Source organism: Bubalus kerabau, chromosome 5, assembly GCF_029407905.1.
Source record: "Bubalus kerabau isolate K-KA32 ecotype Philippines breed swamp buffalo chromosome 5, PCC_UOA_SB_1v2, whole genome shotgun sequence".
Taxonomy (NCBI): Eukaryota; Metazoa; Chordata; class Mammalia; order Artiodactyla; family Bovidae; genus Bubalus; species Bubalus kerabau.
The window spans coordinates 99,172,778-99,197,851 of NC_073628.1; the positions used below are offsets into that span (position 1 = coordinate 99,172,778).

General features: G+C 46.0%; 1 protein-coding gene across 1 annotated transcript; it reads right to left on the reverse strand.

Moving 5' to 3' along the window:
- Positions 1-374: 374 nt before the first annotated feature.
- On the reverse strand, positions 375-24,732 carry CA6 (carbonic anhydrase 6). The gene is made up of 8 exons (XM_055583600.1): positions 24,663-24,732; positions 20,831-21,010; positions 14,645-14,793; positions 11,460-11,552; positions 7,983-8,052; positions 6,114-6,271; positions 3,789-3,912; positions 375-797 (listed from the first exon to the last, which is right to left on the reverse strand). The coding sequence occupies exons 1-8, from the start codon at positions 24,730-24,732 to the stop codon at positions 670-672; spliced, it is 972 nt and encodes a 323-aa protein (XP_055439575.1). The 3' UTR covers positions 375-669.
- Between the last annotated feature and the right edge of the window lie 342 nt (positions 24,733-25,074).

Sequence of the window (25,074 nt, forward strand, 5' to 3'; positions counted from 1 at the left end):
CTTGCCTGGAGAATCCCATGGACAGAGGAGCCTGGCGGGCAGTGGTCCATAGGGTTGCAGGGAGTCGGACACGACTGAAGTGACTGAGCACAGCCAAATTCCTACTCTGCATTGTTGTAATAGTGAAAAGTTGGAAGCATAAGTTAACAGTAATAATACAAACAAACAATAGTACTTACAGTTTTCATAAAAGTTATAAAAATATCAGTTGTTGATTGGAAACTTTCATTTTTAACCTTTCAATAACGTCAGTGGGAACTTTTGAAAAAAGCTGGAAATCCCTCCCACCTTCATTTCTACCCCATCACCTGGGTCCCTCCGGATAGAGCAAAAAAACGATATTTGAAATGGCACAAAGGAATAGAAAAGAGAAGTTTCTAAATAACAAATTTCCAAAGTTATTTTATTTCATCTAAATGCTATCAGAATTTCAGGTTGATTTCTAATTAAGACAAATCAATGTATGTGATTCGAGAGGAGGGTAGTTAAATTTCTATTCCAGTCAATTCCCATTGGTATCATCTCGCTCAAACCCTTCTCATGCATTTAAGCCATCTCACTTCCGTTCATGGATGATGGTTTCTCCTGTTTTAATCGTAAATTAAGCAGCTGCCTCGGTAGAAATGGTATGATCTGGACACCCAGGGCTTCTTGAACAGAAGGCAGGGCTCACTCTTCAAGGCCATACCTTTCTTTTTTTCTCTTTGTTATCTTCTGTTCAATAAATCTTCTCAGGTACTCAAGGTTTTGGTCAATGTTGTTTAGATAAAAGTGGAGGTTGGAGCCTAAAGTGTGTTCTATAAAAAGAGTTAACAGGAAAAAGTCAGAACTTCGAAGAGATTCAGGAAAACAGGGGACACAGGACAGCCAGATACCACACCCTACATGTATATTTAGGAGAAATATTTTTGATTCTTTCATATGCCTTCCATGTTCCCATCCCATTGGCTTCAGGCATCCTTGCTATGTCTGAATTTAGGCTTGTAAGCTGCCAGAATCCAAGGGGTGACATGTCGAAGATGGCTCAACCCTTGATCCTTGGTTTTCATGTGAAGCTCAGTAGCCTTTACTTTAGAATACATAGGTGTTTTCTAACAAATAAGTTGCAAGAGGGCTGATTTTGCTATTCTCCTGTGTTTATAACTGATCTTTGTTTCTCAGGTCATTCATCTCTGATGAGTTGATCATATTAACCGATCTGGTATGGATACTATAGAACTATGAAATATCATGTGGATTGTACAGTTGGGTTGCTACATAGAAATCTGCTGCTAAGTCGCTTCAGTCATGTCCAACTCTGCGCAACCCCATAGTTGGCAGCCCACCAGGCTCCTCTGTCCCTGGGATTCTCCAGGTAAGAACACTGGAGTGGGTTGCCATTTCCTTCTCCAATGCATGAAAGTGAAAAGTGAAAGTGAAGTCGCTCAATCGTGCCAGACTTAGCGACCCCATGGACTGCAGCCTACCAGGCTCTTCCGTCCATGGGATTTTTCCAGGCAAGAGTACTGGAGTGGGGTGCAATTGCCTTCTCCAACATAGAAGTCTGGGTCTGAGTAAAGTTGGAGTGAGATGATGCCCAATTCTCTGTTCTCTTCTCAGTAAAGGAAGGGCATTGTTCAGATCCCTTGGCTGGGGTTGGGAGGAAGCCCTCTTTCTACCTCCTGGGAGTTGGTATGTTGTTGCTATTGTTATCGCTGTCATTAGTTGCTAAGTCATGTCCGACTCTTTGTGACCCCATGGACTGTAACCTGCCAGGCTCCTCTGTCCCTGGGATTTTCCAGGCAAGAGTACTGGATCAGGGTGCCATTTCCTTATCCAGGGATCTTCCCAAACCAGGGATGGAACCCAAGTCTCCTGCATTGGCAGGAGGATTCTTTACTACTGAGCCACCAGGGAAGCCTGGGAGTTGGTGTACTCCTCCTAAATAGCAAGTCTCAGAAGTGAGGGCCGAAATAACATACTGCAAGATGGGACGTTCTGGACTAAGAAGTGGTTATTAGAACCTCTGAGGTCGCTCATGAGGGTACATTGGAATGACACTCCTGCCCTGCTGCAATGGAAAGAGCATTTGAGAAGTGGCCTAAGGAGAATGATACAATCTGTGCTTGTTGCAAGAATAGCATAAAATGTTAAACAGGGAGCATAGCAAAATTAGAACAAGGAGACAGATCAATGGGTCTAAGCGCCCTTTGTTTAGTCTGCTAGTGATTGGACCTGTTTAGGAGGGTGTCATCCTTTAGAAAAAGAAATTGTGACTGTTAATATCCAATACTCTGGCCACCTGATGAAAAGAGCCGACTCACTGGAAAAGACCCTGATGCTGGGAAAGATTGAGGGCAAAAAGAGAAGGTGGAGACAGAGATGAGATGGTTGGATGGTATCACTAACTCAATGGACACGTTTGAACAAGCTCTGGGAGATGGTGAAGGACAGGGAAGCCTGGCATGCTGCAATCCATGGGGTTGCAAAGAGTCAGACATGACTTAGTGACTGAACAACAACAATATCGTATAAAGTATAATATGGGGAAATTAAAACTATAGGTGGTGTCATTTTTCCTGTTAGTATTGTATGAAAGGAGCAAACTTATACAATGGAAAACAATAAATGAACCAGGAGAGATGGGGAGAAAACTATAAATGGAGCTTTATTGTGCTGGGGGGTATGTACGGAAATTTTTAACTTTTGCAAGGTACATGTAGAGATAGGGTAATATTGACTGGAGACCAGGTCTATTTATTAAAGAATATAAAGGCATCCATGGAATTTTCCAGGCAAGAATACTGGAATGGATTGCCATTTCCTACTTCAATAAAGTCCTCAGGAATGGTTAATAGGAATATACTGTAAAGACAATGAATTCAGGGAATGTGTGTAGTTCACCACCACTTTACAGAGAACTGGACAAAATAAAGATGGGAAATTGCAGAATATTTACATTCCTGTGACCACAGAAATGAGGTAAGTCAAACTGACACAGTAGAAGCCCCACCTCCTGGACTGGAAGGTCCAGGGGAAACTGGACCACTTATGCCTGCTTCCAGCATCCTGGAATCTGCAGCTTCACCTGTGTGCATCCAGAAGTGTCCAACTCTTTGTGACCCCATGGACTGTATAGCCCACCAGGCTCCTCTGTCTGTGAGATTTCCCAGGCAAAGATACTGGAGTGGGTTGCCATTTCCTCCTCCAGGGGATCTTCCTGACCCAGGGATCTAATCTGCATCTTGTGCTTCTCCTATATCGGCAGGCAGTTTCTTTACCACTGAGCCACCTGCAAGGCTCAAAGGCCATTTGGTGGCTAATCCATCCCCAGTTTGATCCCCAAGAAAAGGTAATAAGCATTATGTGGTCTAGTTAACTTCACCTTGAGGGAATTTATGGGAGGAGTTGAGGATGGGTTTGTAATGCAGACCAAGATAGAAGTGTGGGGGAAATATCTGAGTTGGATATGATGAGGTTAACTTGCGCCGACACTCTATGGGAACATCTTATGTTCCTGACATCTTGCTTCTCCCACTGTCTCTGGCCAATACTAGGTGATATTCCGGAGCTGGTTCATTCTCATCACCCTCTCTGTCCTACTCAGTAGTACCACTTTCTGGACTGGGAAAATGAGTCATCCTCTTCACCCAAGCCCCGTTCTAATTGGTCCACCTGTGCCCCCTGAGGTTTGGGTGACTCCCCTTCCCTTACTGTGGCCAGAAGAGATGGGCTCACCCAGAGAAGGAGGAAAACAGGAAACTATCATCGCACATGGCAAAGAACAAACGAGAGTTGATCTCACTCACCCTGATGAGGGTGAGACATGAAGTTGGCTTCCACCACTCTGTGGTTCAGGGGCTGAGTGCTGCGGTAACCATTTTGGATGGTCTCGTTCTGGTGATTCAATAAGGAATTCTCTAGCTTCTCAATCTGCCAGCAACATGAAAGGAATTAATGAGAGGAGAGGCACTGGGTAACTTTTTTTTTAAGTTAGTTAACAGTTGAACCAGCGCTTGGATTTATATAACTCTGATAAAGAAGATCTCAAATCCTGAAGCGGTTCTGGGCACTATGTGCCTTGGCATTCATCCACCCAGTCATTCTTCTGACAATATCTTTCAATCTTTTACTACAGGTATTTAGCCGATAGCAGAAAAGAAAGAAGCAAACAGAGACATACCAAGTAGTAAGCTCAATTTCTGTTTTTCTGAAAATGCCTGTGTTTTTGTCTACCTTTTCTTTTAGAGTAAATTCTATTTATTTATTTAGTTTTGCTGTGCTGGGTCTTAACTGCTGCACTCAGGCCTTCTCTAGTTGTGGCCGGTGGGGGCTACACTTGGTTGTGGTGGGAGGGCGTCTCAGCACAGTGGCTTCTCTTGCTGTGGAGCACAGTCTCTAGGTTCACAGGCTCAGTAGTTGTGGCGCACTGGTTGAATTGCTGTGAGGCATGTGGGGTCCTCTGAATCCAGGGATTGAACCTGTGTCCCCTGCACTGGCAGGCAGAGTCTTAACCACTGGACCGCCAGGGAAGTCCCTCGTCTACATTCTTGAGAGACGTTTTTGCTGCCGTACAACTCTAGGTAAGCTACTCATTTCTCTCAGTGCTCTGAAAAAGCTGTTGCACTGCTTCCTGACTTTCATTGTTACTGCATTGAATTAACGCTCAGTCTAATCATCTTTTCTCTTTGGCTGATATTTAAATCTTCTCTGCTTTGATAGCTTGTGGCTTCACTGTGATGTGTTTAGTGTGGGCTTCTTTTTGTTTTCATTGACTCATTGGGCTTCCTTATTGTATAACATGGTGACTTTCAACCCTCTGGAAAATTGTCAGTCAACATTTCTTAAATTATTCCTCTTCTCTATGCCATCTCTCTTCTCCCACTATAATTTCAACTTGACATTTTTCAGATCTTTCTAGAATTTTCTCTATACCTCTCTATTTTTTCATATTTCTACCGCTTTTTCTCTTTATGCTGCATTTCGCATAATTGTCTCAGCTCTGTCTTCCAGCTTACTAATTCTTTCTTGAACTTGTCCTACATGCTATTAAACTCATTTGTTGGATTACTAATTTCAGGTACTATCTTTTCATTTCTAGAAATTAACAATTTACATTTTTTCAAGTTGACTTGGTCATTTTTATACTTTGATCTTTCCTTGTATTTCAAACTCTTGTACATATTAAACATATCAAATATGTTTAATTATAGATATTATGCATTCTTTATAATATTAAACATACTTTATATTAATTGGCTGATAATTACAATATCTGAAATCTTTGTAGGTCTAATTCTGCTGATACTCATAGTGCCTTTTTCTTGGTATTTTGTGATTTTTTTTTTAAATTGAGGTCCTCTCAGATAACTTTATTTGTAGAAATTCTTCTAGATCTGAATTTAAGGTGCATTTTTCGTAGATAACTAACATTGACTTTTGTTAGGTATCTTAGGGCACTTTCAACCTGGTTGGCAATGTTTTTACATGTTGGTATAAGAATAAGGGGTCTTTGCACTTTTTCCTGAAATAGGGAAATGGAAAATTTAAAAAGAGAAATATTCACTTCTGAGGAACCCAGAAGGTTTGCTTTGCAACCTCAGTAACATCTGTCCTTTATTTAACTCAACAAATACTTATGTGCCCGTGCTAGGCTTAAGGACAAAAGACGATTGATACAGCTCTTCCCCTCAAAGGGCTACAGACATTTTTAGGTGGTAAAGGGCTAAATCTGAAGCTGTCCTTCTTGCATAAAGTTATTTGTGAGGTTAGACTGTAGCCCCATAAGGACATGGAGTTTGCACATGTAATACTGGTGAGAGCGGCACTCAGTAAATATTTGCCTTCACTATGCAAATTTTCTCCTATGATTTGGATCAGGTCCCAGTGTTTTTTTGTTATTGTTGCATTGCCTATAGATTTCTTGGATTCTCTGATGCCTGTTGGCCCGTTTCTGCCACAGCACAGCACTAGTAAGATCACCCATGGTGACAGAGGTGAGGCACTACAGCCCTGGACATAGAAAACACTATAGGAGCCCAGGTATTGGCATAAGATAGGATTTAGGGGAATGCTCTTGTTGATCAGGCCATGGAAAGGAGAGACTTGGATATTAACGCAATCTTGTACATTACCTGTGCCTTAGAGAGCTTGACAGTATCTGCTACCACAAACCAGTGGACGTTTTCTGTACAGGGAGGAGTGGTGAGTGACCCCAAGTAGCTGTAGTAGTAGCGGAGGTCCCCAGGTAGCATGTCCTGAATGTCAAGGCCCCTCAGAACTGTGCTTTGTCCTTATAGAGGGGATGAGAAGCAAAGTCAGGGACCACTGCTGCCCCTTGAGAGGTCAGCTCTGGCTCATATCTCACCATCTTTAAATCTCCTGATTTAAGCAGAAGAACTTAGAACCTGATCATTGGGAAACATCACCCAGTGTACTGCTTCCTGGAAAGGGTTAAGAGCAAAGACTTTGGGGAGAAACCCACTCAAATACCTCCTCTGGCTGGGTGGCCCTGGCGGGATATGCACCTGTCTATAGACAGGGGACACTCATGGGAGTTCCCTGGTGGTCCAGTGGCTAAGACTCCGTGCTGTCAATGCAGGGGGTCTGGGTTCGATCCCTGGTCAGGGAACTAGATCCCACATGCTGCAACGAAAGATGCTGCATGAGGCAGGAACTATGTGTTTTTCCCTGAGCACTTCTGCATTTTTTTAATGGCAAAGAGGATATCATTGTGATATATACATAAACAGGTTTGTTTAACCAAGGCTGTGAAGTCTAGTAGTGCATAGCCCAATGAGCAGGCAAAAAATTTCTAAGTTTTTTTTTTTTTTTTCTGGTTGCACTGCATGGCATGCAGGATCTTACTTCCCTGAACAGGGGTTGAACCTGTGCTCCCTGCAGTGGAAATTGGGAGTCTTAACCACAGGACTGCCAAGTTAAGAAGATGAGTGAGTAACTGGCTACCTTCTCCATGAAGTGGGAGGTCAGGCATCCCCTTCAGGGGAGAAGCTGGAGCCAGGGAGGGGGTGCTTCAGGAGAGAGGAGAAAAGGTGATACAATCATTATGAGAGGGGAAAAGAAAATGCCCAGAGACTCCTCTGGGATTTTAGGATTTCTGAGCAGTGTTAGTACTTGTTTATATTTTAGCTAGGAATGAAAGTAATACCAGTTAGAAATATCTGTGTTTCTCTCAGGCACATTCCCTATAGGCTGTTTGGCTACAGAGTCTGAGAAAGTAGAAGTTGGCATAGGGCTTTATCAGGTAAGTTTGTGGAGGGATGGAGGGCATTTGCATGGGTGTATCAGAATGATGGTCCGTGGCATCCAAGCCAGGTAAAGAGAACTGAGAGGCAAGAAGCGTGACTAGTAGTCAAAACGTGGAGGCCCATGACTTGGAGGTCAGGAGATTGCTGGAGAGGGTGAGGACTGAGGTCAGGGAACTGGAGGCTGGTATATGGGGCAAAGTAAGATGCCCAGAACCAAGGCTGCAGCAGACATGGTAACAGCTTAAAGTCAAGAGTTGATCATGGGAGTGGGCAAATGTTCTGATAAGAACCCTGCCTTCTGGAGGCAGAGAGAAGGGAGACCAGCCCCGTGTCTGCATTCACAGACACCATGACAAGAGGCTTCACTCTTGAGACTCTTCTCAACTAGAAACCAAGGAGCTCATCTCTGTCTAAGGACCAGGATCATCACTACCAGCTGGGGCCAGAGGTGAGGGTGACTTAACTGAAAATATCCCTCATTCATGGAACTCTGGCCATCCAGACGTCCCAGTCATGGAAATCGACAGGTAGTTTATGAACGGGTCTCCCAGAGGTGTGTACAGCGTGAGCCAGCCACGGGAACTGCTGGAGCCAGAGACCTTGCACAGGGAGCTAAGTGTCCCCTGGAAAGCTTATCTGCAACCCTGCCCACCCGTGACTCTTCCCTGCCCCCCGTCTCCATCACACTCAGGCTCATTCCTCTGCCCTGGTGCACCTTCTGTTGGTTTCTCTTACCTGCATACCTGATGTCCTCCAGGTGAGAAATGAAGTTGCTGTAGTAAGTATTTTCAGCATAATCCTTTACCTGCAGGGGAAACATGGAGCAGTTAACCTAAGAGAGGTGGGTCCTCCATCTGGTACTATCTCCCTTAATTCAGCTGTTCGGTATCCTGGCTGGTGGTGCAGAGCTATGAGGGCAAGGAGGCATCCGGGGAGACAGTCTGGCGGTTCTTTGCACCAACTGCCTTGGCTCACCAGTTTCTTCCAGAAAGACAAGATATGGAGCACTTAGGCAGCTTCCTGGAAAAAGACCTTCTTGGCAGTATCTGGTGATATCCTCATGGAATGGCCAAAGTCACTGTTAAAATATCCCCAGTGACCTTGTTTTGGGCATTGTCAGCCACAGTCAGATTCATTGTGGGTTTTTTGTTTTTGTTTTTAGCCACTGCCACACAGCATGCAGAATCTTAGTTCCCTGACCAGGGATCAAGCCCATACCCCCTGTAGGGAAAATGTAGGGTCTTAACTGCTGGACCACCAGGGAGGCCCCCAGATGCATTATGATCAGGGGGCTTGGTCTCAAGTGCTCCCTTCTTCATCCTCAGGACTTTTGACTGGATGGACAAGAGCCAGATGTCCAAAGCAAAACTGCTCCAATGCTGACCTCTGACATCCTCTATTTTTTGAATGAGTGTTTACTTTTTAGAAGACAGGAAGGTTACTTTTGGTGAAAAAGGTCTATGAACAATGGTTCTTTTCAGTCAGTGATGCTGATCCATTCTTCCACTGGGTGAAAATTCAGACTTTCTTGGATTTCTTCTTTTTCTAATCTTAAATTTATTTTTTAATTGAAGGATAATTGCTTTACAGAATTGTGTTGGTTTCTGCCAAACATCAACATGAGTCATCCATATGTATATGTATGTCCCCTCCATCTTTACCCTCCTTCCCACCTTCCTCCCCACCCCACCTCTCTAGATTGTTACAGAGCCCCAGTATGAGTTCCCTGAGTCATACAGCAAATTCCAATTGGCTATCTATTTTACATATGGTAATGTAAGTTTCCATGTTACTCTCTCCCATACATCCATCCCCCTCCTTCCTCCCAACCCCCTTTCTTGGATTTTTGACTGTCGTTTATCTGTTTTCTAAATGTGTCATCTCTTTCTCTGTTCTTCTAGCTACCTTTCATGTTAAACAAATACTTTCAGTGTACCATTTAACCATTTTAAGTTATTAATGGTTGCTCTAGTGACTTCAATGTGCAACTCACATCAGTTTGTGCTAGAGAGTATCCCAGGTGGCGCAGTGGTAAACAATCCACCTGCCAATGCAGGAGACACAAGAAACTTGGGTTTGATCCCCAGGCAGGAAGATCCCCTGGAGGAGGGCATGGCAACCCATTCTAGTATTTTTGCCTAGAAAATTCCAGGGACGGAGGAGCCTGGAGGGCTACAGTCCATGGGGTTGCAAAGAGTTGGACACAACTGAGCATTTTCTCCTAAATACAGATCACATTTTCCTATTTGCATGCTGAACTTTTTCCTTGATTACTAGACATTTTAGATAATATATGGTAGCTCATATAAATTCTGATTTTTAAAAACTATCCTGTGGAGTTTTTGTTGTTGTTCATGTAAGTATTCAGTGACTTGCCTGGGCTTTATCTGTAGAATATGTGTCCATAGTACTGTGTAGCAGCTGATGAATCTGCTCAGGTCTTAAGTCTTATTTTTATTTTTTTAGCCTAGACCATCTATGGTCAGCACAATTTTACAGTCACTCAGTGATTTTAGTAGAGGTTGTGCTCAAACCCCAGGAGCCCAAACTGATGAATCTGTGTGTGGGTTGAGAAGCACATTCAAAGGTCAGCCAGTTACCAAGTTAGACTCAGCTTTCACATTCCATCAGGCCTTCTTGGGAAGCCGATACAAGCTCTCTATGGCTCTCTCATTTTCAGGATCTCCCAGTTAGATTTCTGATTGCCTGCCCCTTGCCACTCACCTCAGTTAGGACGTGACAGACTCCCAAAGCTGTGAGTTTTCCTTGTTTTCTGTCTTTTCTGTTGTTTGCTACTTTTATCAGCAATGCCCCTCGGGCATGGGTTTTCAGTTTCTACTTCAAATCTAATGAATCCCTGTACCAGGCAGTGAAGCTGCTGGTTTTCCTGTTCATCTGCCCTGATGAAACTACCTTGCTGACCAAATTGTTGTTGTTCAGTTGCTAAGTTGTGTCCGACTCTTTGCGACCCAATGGATTGAAGCACGCCAGGCTCCCCTGTCCTTCTCCATCTCCCGGAGTCTGCTTATACTCATGTCCATTGAGTCGGTGATGCCATCCAACCATCCTGTCCTCTGTTGTCCCCTTCTCCTCCTGTCTTCAATCTTTCCCAACATCAGGGTCTTTTACAGCGAATCAGTTCTTCCCATCAAGCGGCCAAAGTGTTGGAGCTTCAGCTTCAGCATCAGTCCTTCCAATGACTATTTAGGTTTGATTTCCTTTAGGATTACTTACTGACCAAGTTAGCAGATGGAAAGAATGCCAGGCAAGAAGCCCACAAACTCCCATTGTTCTTACTCAAAATTCTCACCATTTATCATACGTAAGTTCTTTACCTTGTTCCTGTCTTTGGTCCATTTCCAGAGCACTGATATGCTTGTTTTTGATGTGCTCTGTTCAGTCGTGTCCAGCTCTTTGTGACCCCATGGAATTTAGCCTGCCAGGCTTCTCCGTCCATGGAATTTTCCAGGCAAGTATACTAGAGATGGTTGTCATTTCCTTCTCCAGGCAATCTTCCTGACCCAGGGGTTGAACCCATGTCTCTTGTGTCTCCTGCATTGGCAGGTGGTTTTTTTACCAGCTGAACCACCAGGGAAGCTAATATAATACTTGTTTTGGGAGGGGATCGTATTCACTGACCGTTTCTTGCTGCCTAGACATAAGTCCCACCTTCCAGACTTTGTGAGGAATGCAGAGATGTGGCCTCTGTCTACTGGGGCGCAGGCTTTCTCATGTCCTCAGATCAATTTCTATCAAGTCAGCCCCTCTGAGATCAGCTCTTCTAACTCAGCTTGTCCAGATCATCCAACGTCTTTGAGGTTGGTGACCCAGAGGCACCTCAGTAACTGTGAGCAAGGACTGGGGAAAGAGTAGGTCTTTCAGGGACTTCCCCGATGGTCCGGTGGTTAAGACTCCACACTCCCAATATAGTGGGCCCAGGTTTGATCCCCGATCAGGGAACTAGATCCCACATGTCTCAATTAAAGATGCTGCATGCTGCAATAAGGGACAAAGATCCTTCATGCCACGACTAAGACCAGCTAAGTAGACAAATATTTTTCTTTAAAAGAGTAAATCTTTTATCAAGTCACTGTTTCCAAGAACTGTGAGATCGGGAATACATGAGGAGAGACAAGTAGGAAAACCCTTTGTCTACACTTAACACTTATTTTGACACCAGTTTATAACTTCGAGTGTGTAGGTTCAGCCTACCTCAACCAGGGCCGCCAGCACAGCCAAACCATCCGGCTCTTTCTGGGCTTCCTCATAGCTGTCGTATTTAGAATTGTAGTGGACGACGTGAATCTGTGGAAGCAAGAAACAGAGTGAAAGTCGCTCAGTTGTGTCTGACTCTTTTCAACCCCATGGACTACACAGTCCATGGAATTCTCCAGGCCAGAATACTGGAGTGAGTAGCCTTTCCCTTCTCCAGGGGATCTTCCCAACCCAGGGATTGAACTGAGGTCATCAGCATGGCAGGTGGATTCTTTAGCAACTGAGCCACCAGGGAAGCCCAAGAATACTGGAGTAGATAGCCTATCCCTTCTCCAGTGGATCTTCTCAACCTAGAAATCAATCCAGGGTCTCCTGCATTGCAGGCAGATTCTTTACAGGCTCAGCTATCAGGGCAAGTCAAGGGCAATTCCCATAATCTTCAAATGCTTCAGGTTTTCAGGAAAGGAGGAAAATGAAAAAAAAGATGCTTCATCTGGCGCCTCTGCTTGACCGACAAACACTGCTGACCACCATCTCCCTCCATCTGGGCTACAAGATCTAAGACCAGAAAGTTCTGAGAAGGACATGAGGAGAGGGCTGAGAAATGTTCATGGGGAGAAGCCCTGGTTAATGCAGGCTTGTATTGTTTGTATTAGCTGATTTTTCTTTATATTTGCAAAGTAATGAACATGTCCAATAATTATTAAAACAGCTTAATTTGCATAGCCTGTACTCAATAAAAAAAAATAATGTATACCACTTGTTTGCTTAGTAAGAATAAGTGCTAGATTTCTAATTTTAAAAAAACAGATACACAACAAGCAACAAAAGTTTACTGTATAGCACAGGGAACTACAGTCAATATCTTGTAATGACCTACAATGGGAAAAAATATGAAAAATAATATATGTATATATGTATAACTGAATCTTCTTGCTGTACACCTGAAACATTGTAAATCAGCTATACTTCAATAATATATATATCAATAAAAAAGAATAATGTATAAAATATGTGAATCAAGTTTAAATTAAAATTTTGACCCTAAAAAAAAAAAAGACCAGAAAATTCTCCAAGAATGCAAAGAACATGAGTGGGATTATGTGTGCTGTGTGCTAAGTTGCTTCAGTCACGTCTGACTCTCTGTGACACCACAGACGGTAGCCCGCCAGGCTCCTCTGTCCATGGGATTCTCCAGGCAAGAATACTGGAGTGGGTTGCCATGCCCTCCTCCAGGGGATCTTCTTGACCCAGGGATCAAACCTGCATCTCTTATGGGGAGATGGCAATTCACCTTCCCCCAGGCAGACAAGCTGGCAGAGTTCCAGGAGATCATATGAGGCCACGAGGTTCTCCTGAGGTCTCCCTAGAGTGGGCATATGCCCCCTTACCTCAGGAGGCCACTGTAAACCCATGGTCATCCGAAGCAGTAATAATCCTCACTGCTGCTGCTGCTGCTGCTAAGTTGCTTCAGTCGTGTCCAACTCTGTGTGACCCCATAGACAGCCCACCAGGCTCCCCTGTCCCTGGGATTCTCCAGGCAAGAACACTGGAGTGGGTTGCCATTTCCTTCTCCAATGCATGAAAGTGAAAAGTGAAAGTGAAGTCACTCAGTCGTGTCCGACTCTAGTGACCCCATGGACTGCAGCCTACCAGGCTCCTCCATCCATGGGATTTTCCAGGCAAAAGTACTGGATTGGGGTGCCATCGCCTTCTCCGAATAATCCTCACTAGCCACATCTTTTCAGGTAGTGTCTCATCAGGTCTCTGTTTTGAAGTAGAATCCAATAGGCTTTCTTTATGAAGCCTCCTAGGTAGCACTAGTGGTAAAGAACCCGCTTGCCAAGGCAGGAGCCTTAAAATACATAAGTTCAATCCCTGGGCCGGGAAGATCCCCTAGAGGAGGGCATGGCAACCCACTCCAGTATTCTTGCCTGGAAAATCCTGTGTATAGAGGAACCTGTCAGGCTATGATCCATGGGGTTGCAAAGAGTCAGACATGACTAAAGCGACTTGGCACGCACCCATCCTAAGCAAGAGAGGAAACTAGCAAATCTACCACACAGAAATCCAGCTGAAACTAAAGAGGGCTTGCCCCACTCTGTGGGCTGTATACTCCTGCTTTGGGCTGACTTCGTGAAGGAGGGGACCCATCCAGAACCCCCAGCACAGAGCAGTGATTAGTGGTGAGTGAATGAAAAATAAATTTAACCTCAGGGTGACCTTACTCACCACTGCACAAAGTGTTTTTGGCTCTTTTAGTGAGAAAAGTAGGGCTTCCCTGGTAGTCCAATGGTTAAGAATCTGCTTTGCAATGCAGGGGACACCAGTTCAATCCCTGGTCCGGGAATATCCCACGTGCCAAGGGGCAACTCAGCCGGTGCAGCACAGCTGCTGAAGCCTGCACACCTGAGAGCCTGAGCTCCACAACAAGAGAAGCCACCGCAATAAGAATCCCGTGCAGCATGACTAGAGAGTAGCCCCCACTCACTGCAACTAGAGAAAGCCTAGAAGCAGCAAGAGCCACCAAAAAATAATAGTAATAATAAGTTAAACAGGGCTTCCCTGGTGGTTCAGTAGTAAAGAATCTGCCTCCAATGCAGGAAACCTGGGTTTGATCCCTGATCTGAGAAGATCCCACATGCTGAGGAGCAAACTAAGCCTCTGTTCCGCAACAACTGAGCCTATGCGCTAGAGCTGGGAGCTGCAATTACTGAGCCCACACGCCACAACTATGGAAGTCTGAGGCTCTACAGTCGTGCTCCACAAAAGAAGCCACCGCAGTGAGAAGCCCAACCACTGCAACTAGAGAAAAGGCCTAGCAGCAATGAAGATCTGGACAGTCAAAAATAAAATAAATAAATATTTTTTAAAACAGGGCTTCCCAGGTGGCTCAGTGGTAAAGAATCCACCTGCCGATCAAACACAGGAGACCTGGGTTTGATCCCTGGGTTGGGAAGATATCCTGCAGGAGGAAGTGGCAACCCACTCCAATATTCTTGCCTGGGAAATCACATGGACAGAGGAGCGTGGCGGGCTGCAGTCCATGGGGTGGCAGACTAGAGAAAAGCCCTCGCAGCAGCAAAGACCCAGGACAGCCAATAAGTAAATAAATATTTTTTAAAAAGACAGTAACACAAACATGACTATGGGGTTTGAAAGAAAGAGGAGCCTGAAGGTACCTCAATTACGTATCGCATCCCATTCACAGTGTGCTCAGAGCCGCTGATCTCCGAGGATGCTCCGCCCCAGTGGAAGTGCATCTGCTTGGCTAAGTACTGCGTGCCGTCGGAGGTCGTCATGCGCATGGTGGACGGCAGGCTGATCTGTACTAGAAGAGAAGACGAGGGGCGGGGAGTGTGCGGATGGGCGGGGACAGGGCAGGCCCGAAGGTGAGGCAGCGACCCTGCTCACCTGCCCACTCCTGGAGCAAGCTGGTGCTATAGACAGACCTGGATTGCCATGGGCAGGGTGACCCCCGCGGAGGAGGCACTGGCACACAGGGCCAGTTGCGGACCAGGCCCTGAGCTGGGCTGGACAGGCACTTATCCCAGGGCACACACCTTCCCACTCAGGACCAGCAGGTCAGGGGCAGGACACCAAAGGGCAGGTCCAACTGATTATCCCTGAAAAAATAGGGCTAGTGAGTGTGGAAGCCTCCACTCTTCACCTGTGGCCAGTTTTGGAATTTGCCCACAGGGTAGGGAACAGGAAGTGGGGCCTCTTGGGACAGTTTTGATTACTTTTATTGCTAAGCTAAGTTGCTTCAGTCGTGTCCAACTCTGTGCGACTCCATAGACGGCAGCCCACCAGGCTCCCCTGTCCCTGGGATTCTCCAGGCAAGAACACTGGAGTGGGTTGCCATTTATTTCTCCAATGCGTGAAAGTGAAGTCGCTCAGTCGTGTCCAACTCTTAGCGATCCCATGGACTGCAGCCTACAAGGCTCCTCCATCTATGGGATTTTCCAAGCAAGAGTACTGGAGTAGGGTGCCATCGCCTTCTCCGTTACTTTTACTACCTGAGGTGAATACCCTGGAAGGCTGAATTGAGGTCATTATCTTTTCCACGATGTGGTTAAAATCTTCATCCCACGTTGACTTCTAGAACCAGCCCAACTAACAACCCATCCCGCTGCATAGAAGGGAGCACCCCTGAGGGTTTCAACACTTTTTTTGTTGTTGAACTGCTCTGGGTCTTCATTGCTGCTCAGGCTTTCTCTAGTTGTGGTGTGCTGGCTTCTCATTATGGTGGCATCTCTTGTTGTGGAGCACAGGCTCTAGGGCATGTGGGCTTCAATAGCTGTAGCTCCTGGGTTCTAGAGCACAGGCTCAGTAGTTGTGGTGCTTGGGCTTAGCTGTCCCGTGGCTTGTGGAATCTTCCCAGATCAGGGATCAAACCTGTGTCCCCTGCATTTGCAGGCCGATTCTTAACTACTGGACCCCTAGAGAAGTCCTTTTATTTTATGGACCAAAGAGCCAACCCAGGGAGGTAGAAAGATTTGCAGTCACTCAGTTCATAGGTCCAGGCAGAACCAGGCCTGGACAGGACATCATCACTTTAGGCCTCAACTTGTTTTCAGAAGACAAGAGATCAAATTCTGCGGCATGTCAGAGAACACGCAGACTCTCAGCACGGGATTGAATTTGATGTAATCATCAACAGTTTCAAATGTTAGGTTCTTGCCGACAGGAAAATGGCTCAGTCTTCTAGCTAACTCATGCCTTGGGCCCTACAGACTTTCTACAGGGAAGTCACTCTGGTCAGACAGCTGTCTTGTTTATTCCACTGGCTTAGGCCTCAGAGAAATCTCTATATTTTGGAATGAGTCAGGCAAAAGGGAGACATGCAGAGTGACCCCAAAAGTGACCAAGAAAAATATCTATGAGAGTATAACTTAGGACTTGGAAAGGGACAGTCAGCATCTGTCTTATTAACAAGGTTTTTCTATTTAAAGTCATTGATTATAGTTATAAGCAAGCACATTTCTTAACGAGCATATATGAGATCTTTGAGGACTTCCCTAGTGGTCCAGTGGTTAAGACTCTGTACTTCCCATGCAGGGGGCATGGGTTGGATCCCTGGTCAAGCAATTAGATTCCACACTTCTCAAGGTGTGGCCAAAAAGCCCCCAAATTAGCAATTTGATATCTGTCAAATGCCCCCTTCTTCCCTTCCAGAAGCAGCAGGAAGCCGTGATGACAGCTTCATAATATGCCAGAAGGCAGGAATCTGGCCTCTGAGGTTTTACATGCCCTTTGGCAGAACAGGTGTTTTGTGTTTAGTGCTTAAAATGTGGCCAGCCTCAAAGTCAGTGCTCCCATGAGAAAAATGGAAGAGTTTATCCAAGAAGGCATTCAGTTTTCTGTGTCCAGAGACTGCAGAGCTGAGGACAGTTAGTACCACCGGAGCCGTAACAGAGATCCCGATAAGCATGTTTCCCCAGAAACACAATCCCCTGCAGACAGAATGTCTCAGTTCTCAAGCTGTATCAACGGGATCGCACAGGCCCGATTGAAAAATGGCAGCACTCTGGGCTTATCACTGTGCTTTTGAAAAGGTAAGGCCAACTAGCCGTCCTCCCCAAAATCAATTTGCTGAACCTTCCGGATTCTGACAATTGATTTAACTTCCAGAACTTACTCTTCTTTGTTTGGAACTAATTTAACCAGATTCTTATCAGCCCAGAAAAACCACATGATCTGAGCATTTTCTGTGCTCATGTCTACAACAAAATAGAGAAACTGAAAGCAAGTTTTAGAAGGACTTCCCTGGTGGTCTATGCTCCCAATGCAGGGGGCCTCGGGGTTCAATCCCTGGTCTGGGAAGTAGATCCCACAAGCAGCGACTGAAGATCTTGCACGCTGCAACCAAGACCTGGTGCAGCCAAATAAATAAATAAATAACTGGGTTTTTTTGAAAAGAAGAAAATAAGCTTTAGAAACTTTTGCAGCACTTTCTCTCAACATCCAAGTGTGTTTTCGATTTCTTTTTGTTAAAATGTAATTTTATATCTGTATTCTAATAATAAAAATGGAAGGATATAAACATAAAATAGACATATAAAGCAGAATTTAAAATTAAGAACACAATCCCATTGACCATCTACAAATCAATGAGAAAGGCCTCGAAAAAGAAACTAACCTTGAGACACTTGATCTTGGACTTCTACTCTCCACAACAGTGAGAAAATAAGATTCTGTGGTGTAAGCCACAAAAACCCCACAGTATCATTTACATTAGCACTCCCTCCCAATTAAATAATTAGGTATAAAGCTAACGAATTATATACAAGATCTATATGAGGAAAACTGAAAAATTCTGATGAAAGGAGTCACAGAATAACTAAAAAAATGGAGAGGTAGTACATATTACTGGATAGGAAGACTCACTATTGTCCAGATGTCAGTTCTTCTCAATGTGACCTAGAGACTCAGTGTGGTCCCAATCAAAACCCCAATAGGTTATCTTGTGGATGTCAACAAACTAATTCTGACATTCACATGGAGAAGCCAAAGGCCCAGGATAGCTGACACAGTGTTGAAGGAGGGGAATAAAGTTGGAACACCAATGATGCCCAACTTTAAGACTTACTGTAGAGCTTCAGTAGGGACATCTGGTGGTCCAGTAGCTAAGACGCTATACTCCCCATCTAGGAGCCCGGGTTTGATCCCTAGTCAGCGAACTAGATCCCACATGCAGCAACTAAGACCCAGTCCAGCCAAATAAATTAATTAATTTTTTTTAAAGGCTTACTAAAAAGCTACAGTGGGGACTTCCCTGGTGGTTCAGTGGTTAGGACTCTGCACTTCCACTGCAGGGGGCATGGGTTCAATTCCTGGTCGTGAACTAAGATCCCACACGCCTCTCCACAAGGCCAGGGGAAAAAAAAGCTACAATAATCAATGCATTGTGGTCTTGGTGGAAGAATACATAAATAGATCGGTGAACCGAAAAGAAAGCCCAGAAATAGACCCCCATAAATATATTCAACTGATCTTTAACCAAGTAGCAAAGGTGATGTTGTTATTGTTCTTTACTTGGTGAGTCGTGTCTGATTCTTTGTGAGCCCCATGAACTGTAGTCTGCCCAGCTCCTCTGTCCATGAGATTTCCCAAGCAAGAATATTGGAGTGGATTTTCATTTCCTTCTCCAGGGGATCTTCCCGACCCAGGAATCGAACCTTCATCTCCTGAATTGGCAGGTGGATTCTTTACCACTGAGCCACCAGGGAAGCCTATGGCAAAGGTGATACAATGGAGCAAAGAGAGTTTCTTCAACAAATGGTGCTGGAACAACTAGACATCCACATGCAAAAAAAAAAAAAAAATCTAGATAAAGACCTTATACGCTTCACCAAAATTAATGCAAAATAGATCACAGACCTAAATGTAATGTACAAAACTATGAAATTCTTAGAAGATAACATGGGAGAAAATCCAGATAACTTTGGGTATGGTACCTTTTTAGATTCAACAGCAAAGATGCAATTCATGAAAGAAAGAATTGATAAGCTGGGCTCAATTACAATTTAAAACTTCTGCAAAAGAGAGCATCAAGAGAAGTAGACAACAAGCCATAGACTGGGAAGAAATATTTGTACAAGACACATCTGATAAAGAACTGCCACCCAAAATAGACAATGAACCCTTAAAATTCAACAATAAGAAGACAGATAACCCAGAGACCATAACAGATACCTACCCAAAGAAGATACACAGATGGCAAATACACATATGAAAAGATGCTCCACAGCACAGTTCATCAAGGAAATACAAATTAAACCAACCATGAGATGCCACTACACACCTATGAGTATAACCAAAATCCAGAACACTGACAACACCAAATGCTGGCAAGGATGTGGAGCAAGAGGAACACTCATGCATTGCTGGTGGGAATGCAACATGGTGCAGCCACTTTGGAAGAGAGATGAGCAGTTTCTTACAAAACTAAACATACTCTTACCATACAATCCAGCAAACATGCTCCTCGCTGTTTTCCCAAATGAGTGGAAACCTTATGTCCACACAAACATCTACACATTGGTGTTCATCGATGTTAATAGCAGCTTTATCCTTATTGCTAAATCTTGGAAGCAGCCAAGATGCCCTTAAGTTGGTGAATGGGTAACTGAACTTTGGTGCATCCAGACAATGAAATATTATCCAATGCTAAAAAAGAAAGGAGCTATCAAGTTGTGAAAAGACACAGAGGAACCTTCAATGCGTATGACTAGGTGAAAGAAGGGCTTCCCTGGTAACTCAACTGGCAAAGAATCTGCCTGCAATGCAGGAGACCCCGGTTAGATCCCTGGGTTGGGAAGATCCCCTGGAGGAGGGCATGGCAGCCCACTCCAGTATTCTTGCCTGGAGAATCCCATGGACAGAGGAGCCTGGTGGGCTGCAGTCCATGGGGTCGCAAAGAGTCGGACACGACTGAGTGACAAAGCACAGCACAACACAGGGGAAAGAAGCCAGTCTGAAAAGGTCCCACTCTTCTGCCAACCTCCCAGATGCTTCAGAGAGTGATGTTGGAAGCAGGATCTTGACATTCGTGATAAAATGACGCTTTCATGAATTATTTGTGGAGGTCAGTGATCTAAATCATAGGTATCTGAGGGCTGCTACCTTCACCAGCCACATGAAGAGCAATGGGTTTTATTTTCTCAATAGAGCAAAGAGGGAATCTGAGTCCTATGACCCTACCCTCCATAAGCCTATGCAAATGGACAGTAATGGGAGTAGAAAGGGATGTTTCCAAGGAGGACACAGTGGAGGAATCAGACATCTGGGGACTGTGTCCAGCTCGACCATTAGAGACTGTATGACTGGAAGTCCCTTAGATTCTCAAAGTCCCTGGTTTCAGCCTAAAAAATACCTCCCTCTGGGCTTGTCTTGAGGCTTGGAGGAGACGAACCCACTTGGTGAAAATGAGAAAGATGTGTGCCAAGGTATAGCCGGATTTTATAAGTGTCCAGTCTGGGCTTCTAAAATAGGGGGGCCCCAACACCCAGCCTTTCCTGTCTGACCTTCACACATAGAAAACGTGGCCAATCAAACCAGGGCACAGATCAACAGAACACACAGTGGGCCCTGCAGCTTCACTGCGTCGCCTGTCTGTCTGCTGAATTTCCGCTGGTTGGGTCAGAATGGGCTTGGAGAGAGGCCAGTGTGGAATGAAGGGGTGAGTGGGGAACCGAGTCTACAGACAGCTGCTGCGCGACCCGGGATGAAGTGCCAGGACTCAACACCTGCAGCCCCCAGGCCACACTCTGCAGCTCTGTGTGTCCAGCTCTGGGCAGCCTTGCCAGCCTCCCCCACTGCCCACTTCCCCCAGGGACAGAAGCCGGTCTGTCGCCCATCCTTACCCGTGTGGCCGTTGTTGGTCATGGGGAACTCCCCTTGCCGGAGTCCGTAGCCTGTGAGATTCAGAGCCCTCAGGGAAGGGTTGTACCGAACTTTCTTCATCTGCAGGTCAATGGGCGACTGTCTTGTTCCCCCACAGTCCGGGTACTCCAGCCACCAGTGTTTTTCGTCCAGCACCCCCTCTGACATGGGAGAGAGCCAAGGGGATCACAGTGAGAGGTGCTGCCCAGCCGGGCCCTCTCTGTGGGCACTTCACCCAGTATAGAGGCCAGAGCTGGTAGCTCACAGCAGGGCCTGGCCAGGGAGGCCAGCAGAGGTTGAGGTCAAGGCCGGAGGCCTGCCTTCCAGAAAGCAGAGCAGGGCCTCCAGGAGGCGGGTTGTTGTTGTTTAGTTGTTCAGTTGCATCCAACTTTTTGTGACCCCATGGACTGTAGCCTGCCAGGCTCCTCTGAACCTGGGATTTCCCAGGCAAGAATATTGGAGTGGCTTGCCATTTCCTTCTCCAGGGGATCTTCCTGACCCAGGGATCAAACCTGCATCTCCTGCAATGGCAGATGGATTCTTTACCACTGAGCTATCCGGGAAGCCCAAAGAGGCAGGAAGGGCTTCTAAATCAGTTTCACAGACCCTGGAGGGCTTCGCGGCTGGTTCCTAATTTTTCTGTTGCAACCAGTGGCCCTGAGAACATGACTTATTATTTTGAAAGCAATGGCTATCTTTAAGACCTAGCTTTGGTTTTTCCTTTGAGTGACTGTCAGCTGATGAATATGGGATCTGGCTATGGTGCTAGTGGTAAAGAACCCTCCTGCCAATGCAGGAGATAAAAGAGACACAGGTTCGATCCCTGGGTTGGGAAGATCCCCTGAAGGAGGGCATGGCAACCCACTCCAGTGTTCTTGCCTGGAGAATCCCATGGACAGAGGAGCCTGTGGGCTACAGTTCATGAGCTCACAAAAAGTCGGACCTGACTAAAGGAACTTGGCACACAGATGATAAATGGTCCTGAGGGCTCCTTGGCCTTGGCCTTCCTGTGTTACTTTTAAGGGCTTTTCCTCACTTCTTCTAAGTGGCAGTTTCCTTTCCTGGCCCTCAACACTATCAAAGCCCCATCTACACCCTACCGGCAGGACCTTCCCACCTCTTTTCTTTCCCAACCCCCCTTCACTGGTTCCCAGTATTGTAAAGACCACCTGGGTGCCTACACTGTGGATTCAAGGCAAGAAACGAAGCATCAGGTTCAAGGATGACCTAGACTAATTAGTTGAAAAAATGTCAAAGAAAGGAAATTTATCTTTTTAAAGGTAGTTACTAATCACAGAAAAGAGTGATAAAAGCAAGTCATCATAGGAATTCCCTGATAGTCTAGTGGTTAAGACTGTGCACTTCCACAGTTAGATACCTGGACTGGGAATTGAGATCCCACACGCTGTGTGGACAGCCAAAAAATTTAAAAACAAAAAACAAAAAAAAGCAAGTCTTTGTACTGGGTTATTCAGCCTGCAAACAGTTGAGGAGTCTGGTCTCACCCGTTTGCAACAGGGACTCCAGCTCTCTTTCCCCCTCAGTGGGCCGCTGTGTCATCCACAGGTTATTTTGAGTAAGATGATCATATCTGGGCCTCTTATAGTTTCCTGGTTCAATAAAAAGTCAATTCTTTATTTCTCCTCTGCTCCTCACTATTCAATAATACACACCAAATTGTAGGCAAGTCTTTCCTAGAGGCAGATGCAAGCATCAAAGTCAGAATTTTTTTTTTCTTTTTGCTCCGTGCCTGGCATGCAGGATCTAAGGTCTTGGGACCAGGGATCGAACCCCTGCTCTCTGCATTAGAAGTGCAGAGTCTTAACCACTGGACCCCAGGGAAGTCCCAAGGCCAAATGTCTTGAGCACAGCCCCTTCATGGGCCAAATGGCTTTTTGCCAGCATAGGGGTTTCTCAAGTGTTTCCAAGAGGTATTTGCAGTAGCTTTCCTGTACTCCTGGTGCTTCCAGAAGGCCACAGTCTCAGGCTGTGCTGAGCTGAGAGGGACAGTCTGCACTGTGGGAATCCTCGCTTGTCCTTACCCTACAACCACCCTCAGCATCTATGGGCCTGCCCAAGCAGAAACCTGGGGTCTCATGGCGCTGAGCCAGGGAGGGATCCTCTGGGTCAGACAGAATAATTGGTCAGTTGGCTGTCCTGCCCTCTGCTGCTAGACTTCCTGAGCCTTCCCATGATGTCCCTAACTCTGCTGCCCTTAACAGGACACCCTAGGTGGACACTCTCCCCAGTATCTGAGGCCAGGGTGGACTGTGCAGAGAACAGTTTCAAAACCTGCTTGCTCCTGACTCCAGCAGCCGTGAGCATCCTCTTGGGCCCCATGCCTCCCTCCAGGACATAAAGGAGGAGGGCCAGGCAGGTGCTTTTGCTCCTGCCACGCAGAAGAGGTATTTCTTATCTGAACCCCACAATCTTCCTCTCTTTGGCTCACATGTGGGCCTGTGGTAAACACCAGAGTTTTTTTTTCCACTTCATGTCCTGTAAGTGGGACTCAAGGTGTGAATCTGGGGCCTCAGCAGGGCTAGGCAAGGGAGAGAGACCAGCCCGGAGGCCGTGTAGTGGTCACTTGGTTCTCGGCACATTGAGTCATTCTAGATAAACTGTGTATCATGGAATTTCCAATAAGAAAGTTCTTGCAAACCCCACACATTCTCGGTGGGACTGCAGGGAACTCCCTTCAACCACTTTTTTTTTTTTCCTGTTGGAGGATAATTGCTTTACAATACTGGGTTGGTTTCTGCCATACATCAACATGAATCAGCTACAGCAATACATATGTCTGGGCTTCTCAGGGATGCTAGTAGTAAAGAACCTGCCTGCTAATGCAGGAGACATAAAAGACACAGGTTTGATTCCTGGGTTGGGAAGATCCCCTGCAGGAAGGCCTGGCTGTCCACTCTAATATTCTTGCCTGGAGAATCCCATGAACAGAGGAGCCTGGTGGGCTACAGTCCATGAATCAGACATGACTGAAGTGACTTAGTACACATGCATTCATATGTTACCTCCTTCCTGAACCGCCCTCCCATCACGCTATCCCACCCCTCTAGGTTGTCACAGAGCACTGGATTGAGCTCCCTGAGTCATACAGAAATTCCCACTGGCAATGTGTTTTACCCATGGTAATGTGTTTGTTTCCATGCTATTCTCTCAATTCCTCCCACGCTCTTCTTCCCCTTCCTGTGTCCAAAAATCTGTTTTCTATGCTGGCATCTCTACTGAAGTGAAAGTGATAGTCGCTCAGTCATGTCCAACTCTTTGTGACCCCATGGACTATAGCCAGCCAGGCTCCTCTGTCCATGGAATCCTCCAGGCAAGAATACTGGAGTGGGCAGCCATTCCTTTCTCCAGGGGATCTTCCCAACCCAGGGACTGAACCCGGGTCTCCATCATTGCAGGCAGATTCTTTACCGTCTGAGCCACCAGGGAATCCCCCTTGCTGTCCTACAAATAGGTTCATCAGTACCATCTTTCTAGATACAATACACATGTGTTAATATACAGTATTTGTCTTTCTCTTTCTGACTTACTTCACTCCATATAACCACTTTATTTTTTATCTACACAGAGAGTGCAAATGGCTTTGCTGTCAGAAGCACTGAGTGGGCTGTCAAGCCAGCACCAGGAGTGGAAAAGCATGGGGAGAACTCTGTCCTCCTCTCCCTAACCGAGGTCTCCCCCAGCCCAAGATGCGGAACCCCCAACAGCACCGTACACAGTTGTCGTACGTGGTCGCCCCTGACTGACCAGGCTTCACCCTTGAGAAGTGGGCGCTGCCCCTGGGGTGGGCCTTACCTGAGTAGGTCCACTCGGCCCCGTGCTGGGCCTGGGCTCCCACCACGAGCAGGAATAGCAGGGTGATCATGCTGCGGCAGGTCTGGAGTCAGGGCCGATGCTGCGGAGGCTCCTCTTTTAAAAGCTCAGAAACTGTAAATAACAATTTACCGGGTCTGGCCAGCTGATCCACCCTTCGCTGCGCCCACTGAAAAATAGCACGCCCCTCACCCCCGCTTCCCCGGCCAGGTGACGCGCACCTGTCCCATCACCTCTGGCACAAGCACTGAGTCCACTTCGCCCGAGGGTTCGGATGTTTGCTGTCTGATTTATGAAAACTCACTCTGAGGGTCACACAGTGCAGCCTTTGTGGGCAAGCGACTACCTCAGGCCAAGGAGATGGCCCCAGGCAGAGGGCTGCAGAGTGGGGAGG

Excerpts from the sequence above, each read along its gene's own strand:
- CA6 (XM_055583600.1), bottom strand. The coding sequence starts at position 24,732 with ATGATCACCCTGCTATTCCTGCTCGTGGTGGGAGCCCAGGCCCAGCAC. Across the intron at positions 14,794-20,830 it reads GACCAACAACGGCCACACGG|TACAGATCAGCCTGCCGTCC; the intron begins GTAAGGATGGGC and ends CTTCTCTTCTAG. Across the intron at positions 11,553-14,644 it reads GGATGCGATACGTAATTGAG|ATTCACGTCGTCCACTACAA; the intron begins GTACCTTCAGGC and ends TTGCTTCCACAG.